This window comes from Plectropomus leopardus, chromosome 8, assembly GCF_008729295.1.
Source record: "Plectropomus leopardus isolate mb chromosome 8, YSFRI_Pleo_2.0, whole genome shotgun sequence".
NCBI classification, from domain to species: domain Eukaryota; kingdom Metazoa; phylum Chordata; class Actinopteri; order Perciformes; family Serranidae; genus Plectropomus; species Plectropomus leopardus.
The window spans coordinates 7,927,349-7,938,417 of NC_056470.1; the positions used below are offsets into that span (position 1 = coordinate 7,927,349).

An 11,069-nucleotide genomic window follows, 5' to 3' on the forward strand; every position below is an offset into this window, starting at 1 on the left:
ACCACCCACCGTTTTCTCTTGATGGATGGCTAGTGGGTGAAGCACGGGGTCTTCAGAGGGAATCACTAATGTGACAGGGTTCAACCACATGACTAATGGACTTCACTGTAATGTACTCAGATCTATCACGTTAAGACCCCACAAGCACAACATTTTATTGCCGTTCTGCACTTTGTTGAAATTCATTCATGTTTTTAAGTCCAGATGAAATTAAAATAGCATGTTTATTTACTTTACTTATTTGCTTTGTAGGAGCGAAGGGTGGATCTGAGTCAGGGAACACTATTGCCAGACTGCCTGTCACTGAAGGGGCCCCACTCTGTGCAGTTGTCCTGAATGTTGAAATTATCTATACATACCAAAACCGTGTTTTCTACCAGGCTGTAAACAAGTTTATTTCTGCTGTTAAGTTGGGTTTTTTAACATGGGATTCGGTCATGGATGTATTAAGAGACCTAGATACAGCACCAGTAGTGGGGCCCCATTTATTCCATTGGAAGTTGCTTGGTGGCACATGAAGCAAAAAAAAAAACAACAACAACAACAAAAAGCTCTATTTCCGCACTATTTCTTATCCACTGATTTACAGACATCTCTTTCCCAACGTAAGTCAATGGGAAAATGTATTTCTGGGCCCGGTGGCACATACTAATACTGGATAGGCTAAAAAACTTTAGTTCAGTATATTTAGAGGTCCAGACCAATGACTTCCCAGCATTTGTGTGATGCACCCTGACATGCTGAACGAGCTAACTAACAAACATCTCCAGCGCAATGCTGTAATCCTCAACTTTACATTTCAGTCAGTGATATCTCTGTGTTACTGTATGCCTCATTCCACACAACAGCTACTGTGTTTGAATGCTGCCCGACATCCTTCTGTACACACATGGCAAACACGTCACTTGAAATATTCACAATTGCTCACCAATGGGGTTCCAGACAGGCTAAAGCTTAATAATCACAAATTCAGCCAAATCCATCCAACTTTTCATGTGTATCACAAGCGATGTTGCCCGTGGAAAAGACATGTCTGGTCTGGAATGAAGATCCAGTGTGACGTCCGCCATGTATGTTCCCCATTTCCCAGTAGAGCCCACTGCTTTGCTTACAGCCCCTGTAGGCACAGGCCGGCTGCTATTTAAAGAGTGCTGGTGAGCGAGGAATATGGCACAATCAGCTCCCCAGTGATGCTCACTTTGATGAATGAGCTGAGGTGTAAAGTATAGATTACCATTTTTGTTGTAGCGTTAAAATTGCATGTATGCATTTCCCCAGAGGGCTTTGTACTGTGCAGTACGTGCCTGTGGATATGTGTGCGCTCTGTTGTGTTTGTGAGTGTGCAGGTTCTGGTGTGATCTGTATATTTTAAATTCTGTCGCATACTTGATTGTCTCCAGGTGAATAATCTATACGGTGCATGTATTCCATCTTTCTGCCGTCTCACTGTTAACCTCTGTGCACCTGGAGAGGCGTCGGAATCCACACACATATTTCCCCTTACCAACATACTGCCCCAGTATTGAGTCCCTAAAACCTGGAAATGAGTTACCATTTCAGCACCCCGATTTTTTTTTTTTTTGTGGGGGTCAATGCCTAAAATAAGGTCTTTCACATTTTGTTCCATGCTATAAAATATGTCACTAAATACCCCACTCACTAACTTTAAAGTTAGAGTGGAGTTCATCTGTGAAAATGATCTTGAGTATCATAAACCTGATATCATGCTTACATCATTATCAGTTGACACAGAAGCTGTGATTGTGGTTGCTTGCTAGGAGAAGATTAATTTGAATAATCGAGGAAATATGACATATTTCATGAAGAAATATCATGAAACTGTTGCCAATATTTGTAAAAGGAGAGATTTAACCTGAGCAAATTGGCTTTAGATCTTTTCAAAACAAGAAAGGAGTAACACGAAATTTCTTGACATTTAGCAAAAAAAATAATTAATTAATGCATTTTAAAAATAAATAAATAAATAAAAATAAGTTTAAAAAAAGAAGGTAAATAGATAAATAGCCCAGTTATCTTAATTGATGGCCTATATGGTCTTATGGTGTGGTTATTCCTGGGATTAGCCTGCGTTTATGACTGACAATAGTGAAGGAAAGGTTAAAATTGCGCATAAACACAAACATATATGAATACAGTATGAGTGCAGTCCTGGGAGTGCACAACATAGCAATTAAAGAGTAGCTATAAGCAAAAAAATTACATGTGAGAGCTTGCTCAAAAACACATGGACAGACATTCGAATCAGTGCTGGTTTATAAGAATCAATAGAACTAATATGTGCTTTTAGTAGTCTTAGTCAATCTTTGGAACATTGTAGCATCACTTAGTCAAAAACATCCACCATATCATAATTAAGGAGCCTATTGTAAGAGCAGTTGGTTTGTCAAAGAACTGTGGTTTTCTTTTCCTGAGGCCATGAATTCTTCATTATATCTTTCCTCAACCTCATGACATTTTCCATTGAGAAGTGGCTTAGAAAGGAGATTATTTGACCTCAGTCTTTGTCTTCATACTCAAAATATCCCATTCCCAATCCTAGTTCTCACTTCAACACTGCTCTGTCCCCCTCTGTGACCTCCTGCAGGAGTGTGCCTGGTGCTGGGTTGCATGATCTTCCCCGACGGATGGGACGCCGAGGTGATCCGGGACATGTGCGGGGAGCAGACAGGGAAATACTCCCTGGGCGACTGCTCTGTTCGCTGGGCCTATATGCTGGCCATCATGGGCATCCTGGACGCCCTCATCCTCTCCTTCCTGGCCTTCGTCCTGGGCAACCGGCAGACGGATTTCTATCTTGATGATTTGCAGACAGATAACAAAGGTGAGTGAAGGAAGGATGAAACAGTCAGAATCCCCATTGGCTGATGATCCATGTCAATGTCCAGGCCAGTGGACAGAGTATAATGTTGGCATTGTACATTTCTGCAAACCAGGGATATGTTCTATTTGTATATTTTATACATAGTTCAGATTACAGGCCCTATATGAGCTGAGTTTCTCACCAGGAGGAGGAAGGGATGGCCGATGGCATGCCACCTTGGTGAGATGGTTTGTAGTGACAAAAGTGGGTATTTTTTTAACAATTGTTCAGGACAGCCAGTCATGTCCAGTTGTGTTTGTACCAAAAAAAATGGATGTTTTAGAACTATAGTTTGAGACATGTACACTGTTTTTTTGACATGTACACAGTTGACAGTTCTAGCCACTTTGAAGCAACAAAAGTGGGTGTTTTATAATGATAGTTTGGGACATGTTCATTTCTGTTTATAGCAATTTAAGTGACAATTTTTTATTATCATAGTTTGGGACTAATTATCTATTTTTTTACAATAATACGAAACATGTCTAGCCCTGTTCGTAGAGACAATAGTGGGTGTTTTTTGACAATAGTTGTCCATGTCCAGGTATTTTTTGCCCAAACACGTTTTCTTCACTCTAACTAGTTTTTGTGTCGATACCTAATCGCCTATTAACCACAGCATTGTCACAGCTTAAAATCAAAAATTAAAAACATAAAGTTTCAACAAATAAACAAATATGCACAATATGGAGGGTTTTTCCAAAACTTTAGAATGTTCAAGGCTGCATTCCAATATGTCTGTCAGCGTCTCACGACAAGGCTATCCCAGCCTGTAGGCAAGCTGTCCCCATCAGAAAGTGTCTGGCAGTTGGTTCTGGCTGGCAACCATGGCAGCCCACCACAGATGAGTGATCTGTGCCTGCACATTGATGTATGACGTTGAAAAACCATGGGTGTACGGGAAAAGCACACACTATTTCAGATATGACTGTGCTCGCTGCTGTCACATGGCCAGTGATTGGATATGTGTTAGATTTAGGATCACATATGAAACTGGCCCAGATTTGATTGGAAAAAATGTATTTTTTCTGTTCCCACACTACTTTTAAAATCAGATCTGTGTCACAGAAGAGTAAAAATAAATAAGATAAAAAATAAACAGATTTTGGATACACTTGCATGTTCTGTGCATGTAGCCATAGTTAGAAGTGTAGGATCATAGAACAAGCTGCCTTATTTGACAATTCAGAAGTATAAGAACGCTGCTATGTTAAAGTGTAAAGCTTAGAGTGACACTGGGGTTAAGGAGAGTGGCAACAAGGGAAGAAGCCAAATGCAAACTGTCAAGGCAGCAGGATTATTTCAGCAGTTTATGACAGAAGTGAGAGTATAGATAGACTCATGTTGATAGAAAAGCAGCAAAAGGCCAGTTTATGCAGCTGCCAGACAGACAAACAGAAAACCACATTGCAACCATGATGATCTGAAAACAAAGGAACCAGTATATGTAGTGAGTGACTGGTGAGGGAATGAGCTACAGGTGAGGAGGAGTGTGGGGAAGGCCAAGCAGCTGCAGGGCTGATGAGTAAAGTGGAAACAGGTGTCCAGGTGGGAGGGAGTGTCAGGTGACAAGCACTGGCAAGAAAGTCGGATGGTTTGAGGATGGCAGGTGAGAGGAGGGCCCATGGCTAGGGGAAAGTAAGCACAAGCTGGAGGCAGAAAGCCAATCAAAGCAAACCAAGCAACTATAAAAATTATTTACAGTAAATAAGACAGTAAGAGCACACAAAAGCACTGATGTCTCAAAAGAATCAACCCTCCAAACTCTTACTACAGACCTACACTCAACATGCAGAAATCCAAGACCCGGCAGACTTCCAGTGCTGAGTTGCATCATCAGTTTTTTGTTATGCTGCATTCAGATCCTATTCACTTTAAACCTCTGGAACCTGAGAAAATTGTTTTGATGTCTTTTGAAAACATGGGGGAGAAAAAAAGAAAATCAGCAACTTGGCATGAAGTGAAAATAAATACTCAAAGGTGACAAGGAAATGACTCGAGAATGAGCTGTGGGGAGATTATATATTATCCAAAAAAGAAAAAACAATGTCCAGAAAAATATACTTCTTAAAATTAAAAATTTAAAATTATGTTACAAAAGAATGTATATTTTGTAATCAAAATTTTTTTTTTTGCACTTTCCTGGAGCCATTTTCTTTTTTGTTTTATTTTGTTGCTTATTTTCCTGTGATTTTTTCTGTTAAACTATTTCTTGTTTAGTTTATCATTTTCTTCTTCCCATGTTTTTGAAAGAAATGGCAGATTTCTGTCTTTTTTTTCAATTCTTTCTTTCTTTCAATTTGCACAGGTTTAAAATGGTTAAAGAATTATATTGCAGGAAAGATGGCCTTTCTATAAAACTAGGCTTTCTAAGCAGAAGGAAGGCGCGAATACTTACAACTACAACTACCAGAATGCACAGTGCTACAATAGACCAATTATTTCACTTACTGGTGGGTGACGTAATGCAAGAGAAGGCAAGAAATATGCCACACAAAACAGAATATTGGTTTATATTTTATCAGCGCTCAGTTTCTTCTGCCTTTTTTTTTCACTGTGCAGAAAGCGGTATGGTACCCACTTCCTGATCACAGAATCCTGCTATTATAGCTTAACAGGGAATTAAATGTGACATGACATTTTAGGCGAGAAATAGGCAGTGCAGTAACACAATCATGATTCATATTGGCTCTGTAGTGCCAAGATTTATGGTTTGATTGGATTTCAGTCCCAAGTTTGAGAGTGAGAGAGAAAGAAGCGGATCTGTGTCTTCGTCCACTTCTATACTTTCTCTGTCCACAGTGACGGCATGGGTGGTGGGCAACACAAAAACAGGGAAGTTACAGACTGTTGTTTGCGCAATGGTCCAGGAGAGCCAGCAAAACTCGACCGAATTAGGTGTATTACATCAATATGCATCATCTGGCATAGTTTTGCCATAGAGGGAGGAGGGATATCTAGTCAGTGGTTGGATGGAAGTAAGTTCCCCACAGTTCATTTACACACACTATCCACATTGTTTTGATACAAAGCTAATTAAAAATCAGCAAAGTATCCCTTTAAGCTCTAATTGGACAATCACTGTTTAGGACAGGGGTTTAAATAGCCTGAATGTTGCTTTTTGTTGTTTTGTTTTTGCTCTTGTTGTTTTTATGGATATATGACGCAACTAAAAGAAAAGATCCAATCTAATCAATCAGATGCTGCTTTTATCAAATTCGAAGCCTTTAAAACCACATTATGAACCTGAAGGAGAATACAAACGAAATCAGAAGAGAAAACAAGAGCACTGTGTGTTACACAGTAACACAATGCCCCTAGAGGTGGGTTAGACAGTCAATCTTCCTCCAGCTTTTATTTTTAGGCATGAATTGTGAGGCCATTAACATGAACAAGATTTGCCCAGCTGAAAAATGACTACACTCCAGCCTGACCTCAGTAACTCCAGCCAAATTGCTTGCAGTGCTGTATTCAAGAGTGGGAGAACGTCCTCCAGAGGGTTTCTGACAGTTTGCATGATGTTGCATCAGGACACTTGAATTGCAATTGTTTCAGCTGTATGAAAAGAGAGAGAGAGGAGGAAAGCAACAGCAGAAGAAGGCAGCGGAGGAGCGAGAGACAATGCAAAACAATAAAAAAAGTCTCCTTACACAAGGATTATGTTTGATTTGACTCCATAAGCCCAATGTGCAACAACACAAAAAGAAACAGAGCGAGGGCGAGAGAGTTGGAGAGAGAGGGATCTCTGACATAAGACATAGTAGAGTGAGAGATATACAGACAGATAGAGAGGTGATGGAGTAGAGGAAAGAGGAGGAGTGAGAGGAAGAGACTGAGCGATAAAGAGAGAGAAAAGTGACATAAGATGTCTCGCTTCTCCGACGGTCTATCTCCATGATGGTTTCCATGGTAACTGGAGATATTCCAGAGCGTGGGCGTGTCTTTCTCTTGTTATCTGATTAACCTCATTGACAGTCTCCATGATGTTACACATTTAATGCATGCTTCACTCACGTTTCTTTCATAGACATAAATGTCCCTTTAGCTTCTTTAAATCGACTGACAGAAAAAAAACTGTGTGAAAACCTATGGACAGTCCACGAAAGCTTTGGTCCTGTATGTAAATTACAGAGATAAAAGTAAATGGCCATTAGGTCAATGATAAGGAAAAATGTATGTGGATTTCTATTAAGATACTGTTAAAGGATACATAAATCAACTATGACAAATAGATTAATACATGAAAAATGTAGACTAAAGCTGGGCATAGGTCAAAAATAATTGTTTTGTTTTTTTGTTGTTGTTGGTTTTTTTTACCACTAAGTGATGACCCAAATGCCTAACTCATACTTACATAAGCAGATTCCTGTTTTACCCAAATGTGCACTTTTTTCCTGTTCGTGCTTCACTGTGTCTATGCCAACACTTTTGTTCTTTTTTGTCCTTGCAGATTTTGCTGTGTCAAGGGTAAGTTGTCTTTTGCTTCATACACTTTGTTATATGTTCTGTTATGTTTGAGGAATGCATTCACATGTGCCAGTGTAAAGCCTCAGTTTTTCAGCACAGCCACATTAGCTGACTGTAAAGGAGTCCTCTGTCCTATTCATCAACAGCCCAACAGATCGTGCACTCAGCACATTGGATGGTTATTTATTGTCATGAGGTATTACCATTGGTTTTATCTTTCATGGTATCCCTCAATATCCATTTGAATACACCCACTACCCATATATCAGATATGAAATGTATGAACTGTCAACAGTTCTTTGTGAAATAAAAATGACCTAATTCAAAAAGTTAGTTGTTTTAAATTATAAAAAATCTGTTAAAATTTCTTAACTATTTTCAAAAGAAAACTTGCATTTTAGGTTTTCTGACAAAACAAACTTCAACAACAGACTTCACACATTAATTCTGTTTTTTATTTACGCTAGTCACTTAAATCATTCAACATATGCTCAAACACTAGTTCGTATGATATCTAACAAATTAGCGCCCCACAAATGGCATCATCACGTTAAGTACTTCATGTTAAGTTACAAAATGTATAGTGTTACTTAAATCAGGTCCAGAGTAGAAAAGTTACAGAAGTTAGGTTTCGAAAGAAAAAACCTGTTTAGGCTAGGTTGGATACTTAACGTAAAGGTATGTGGGTTAAATTTAGGAGAGTAAAGTTACATAGGTTAAATTTAGGAAAAGACACATGGCGATAAAGTAACTGAAAACATCTCACATGCGTTCACATGGGACACAAACACCAGTGTCCCTGGGAAAAGTTATGTGTTTGTTTGACCAATCCATCAAGCCAATCTGTTTTATGACACAGACTTGGTCTTTATGCTTCTTTCTTCTTTACTTCCTGGGGGGATTGTTTTATCAATCCACCAGCCTGGCCTGTTATGTAGAGTTGCACTCCTTATACTATATCCTGCTAACCTGTGCATTAGTCGTGTGACCACAGCCTTATGGATTATGTGGGTTATATATGAATTCTGACGCATTATTTGTTAACCGCCATGTCTTTGCTGCAGCACAGATGTGTGTTAAGTAGTGCTTTCAATACTGTGATGTTGATGTGGCTTACTTCTTTCTTCTGTTTGATGTTTGATGAATCATTTGATGAAATGTTTGTAAAAATAACATTTTAATGTAAATGGAACCTTGCTGTTTGATGTGGATAAATTTTATTGAGATGTGCAGTGAGATAAAATTGAAACAAATCTTGCTGCAACCTTTCCACATCCTCAAAGAACCCTGTGGTGCTGCTATACCACTTTGGAACCAATGCTTTATGTGCAACCCTTTCCAGATGTACCATTGCATTTATATATATAAATGGGAGACTTGCAAGAAAAAGTGATACAATAGAGGTTGAGATATCCTGATGTATACTGTAGCCTGTTGTGTACATCACACTCCAAATGCACCAGATCTTACATTTCCCATAATAAAACTAAAGAGCAACTTTTCATAGCAACTTTTTACGCCTAGCGTACACACACACACACACACACACACACACTCAGTTTGTAACACTGATTTTATGTAAACATTTTTTTGTCAATCCAAGATAACTCCGATCACTGTGATATCACTTGGGACATTTTCTTAGACTGCAGCCAAACACACAAGCTGCTGTCACAGAGTAGTAGATCACCATAAAACATTTATGTGTGACATTGGTGGGTTTCTTCTTTAAATATCACCTTTAACCTCTGATATATTCATTCATGATGTTTCACTTCTTTGGCTTGAGACTATAAATCTTTACAATCCTCTGTCTTGTTTTATTCAGATTGAGGTGCGGGACAGAAGAGAACCGAGGTACGGAGTGCAGCGTCTCCACTGAGGGCAACAAAGGCACTGGACAACTTCTCTACTCTTCTCTATCTGATTCCTTCCCTCTCCTCTTTTCTCCCCCTCTGCTCTCTTCTTTTCTTCTCTTCTCTCCAATGATCAGGATATCACCCAATCTTAATGCAGACACCAAGTGTACAGGATTCTGTAACATAAAAAAACAACAAAACACACTGGGATAAACTATATTTTGAAAAAAAAAAAAGTATACAAGATTGTACAGTGCATTTAACACTCGACTTTCTCAACAAATACCTTTATGATGAAGATAAAAAAAAAGGAATTACTGTATTTAAAGTCTTGATTTGTGTGTGAAATTCAATCCTTAAGATGAAGAACCATAACGTCCATCTATGATTTAACAACGATTTCTTTCAGATCTTGCTATTTAATGACTTTGAGTTTGTGTGTCTTGTGCATTCATATCTTGAGAAAGCAGATACTCCTGGTGCAGTGACAGAGTCGAGACTCGCAATACAGCAGCAAGTCCATTATTAAACATTCTGAACACTTCAACACATATGGCTCTTCATCTAAGGACTTTCAAATGTGAGGAGTTTTAAAGGAGTACCCCATTGCAGCTTTACAGAACCTAACATCTCTGGGAGATTCTCTACTGTACATACTTAACAATGTAAATAACATTACTGCTGACAAAAACAGCCGACAACAAAACCTCATCTGACTCTAATGCATTCGAATATAGTATTTCTACCCTTGGTTTCAGTGTTCCTTGTGCCAGAAGAGCATCGGAGTATGTGCAAATCCATTGTGTTTATATGACTCCTAGATTTGGTGGGATTACACAGATTGGAATAAAATGGATATTTTAGCCGTATATTCCACAGAAAAGCAGGGGGCTGTGAATCAAAGTGATTGTCTAATACAATTTTTTGACACAGAAAGAAAAAAGACGCTTCCCTTGCTTCAACGTGGCCTCAAAACAAGCCTCTTATTGTAGTATTTCACCCTACAATATAGTGAATACTTTAATCGCTGAACTGAATTGCAGCTGTCCAAGTCAGACTTACGAATCATGTTTTTTGGTCAGAGACCTCTCCTTTGTAACACCCTTTCACCAGTGTGCAGTTTACTCCTGTTGTGGTTCCAGCATACAGTGATCAGTTTACTCAACAGATGTCTTAAGACTGTGTGAATAGGGCTGTGTGAGTCGGCCTTCTCTCAGAGGGAAGCCCCAAGTGCTGCATTGTCTTAAGGTGATGTCACTTATTTGCCTCTTTGAATAAGCAACACTGCTTGCAGTAGTCATAGGAATCATACGTGGGACAAAATCACATCGAATAACCCCCGAAGTGAAGACAAAAGTCCTTCAAGAATACTAAATCGCCTCAAAATGTTGCCTCTGTAACGTCAGCAAAATACTGTGACTTGGTGTCCTACCACTGAATCCTTACAAACATGTTTGATAGACATTTTTATGTCATTACAGGCAGGGCCATAGCCAGGATTTTATAAATACTAAGGGTCAAGAGTCTCCCAAGGCACCGCCTGCACACCCCTCTCCCACATAAAGTAGCCTAAAAGTAGCCAAACTGAAAATATATTGGGTCTCATGCAAGAAAAAATTTAAAGGTTTAAAGGAGGTCTGTCAGGTGAGTGATCCTCATCAGATTCAGCAAAATAAATCTCAATTTAATGAGCGACACCCTCTCACAAGGAAATGCTTGTGAGTGTCATCAGCACAATCAGTGCTACATAAGGCTACGTGCTTTATTCAAAAATATTAGGTAAGAGTAAGCACACCGTTATTTGTGACTGTGTCTGTTCAACCAACAAAATTATCTCTATCAGTATACCTGGGATGGGCGGT

At 39.1% G+C, this 11,069-nt stretch overlaps 1 protein-coding gene across 1 annotated transcript in view; it reads left to right on the top strand.

The window, feature by feature from the left end:
• The window catches only part of LOC121947337 (LHFPL tetraspan subfamily member 4 protein-like), a 29,520-nt gene extending 20,142 nt beyond the window's left edge, over positions 1-9,378 (top strand). Inside the window, exons 2-4 of the mRNA XM_042492342.1 lie at positions 2,606-2,842; positions 7,332-7,348; positions 9,177-9,378. Of these exons, the coding sequence (XP_042348276.1) occupies positions 2,606-2,842; positions 7,332-7,348; positions 9,177-9,230 (308 nt within the window). The 3' untranslated portion in view covers positions 9,231-9,378. The remainder of the gene's footprint in view (positions 1-2,605; positions 2,843-7,331; positions 7,349-9,176) is intronic.
• The last annotated feature ends 1,691 nt before the right edge of the window (positions 9,379-11,069 follow it).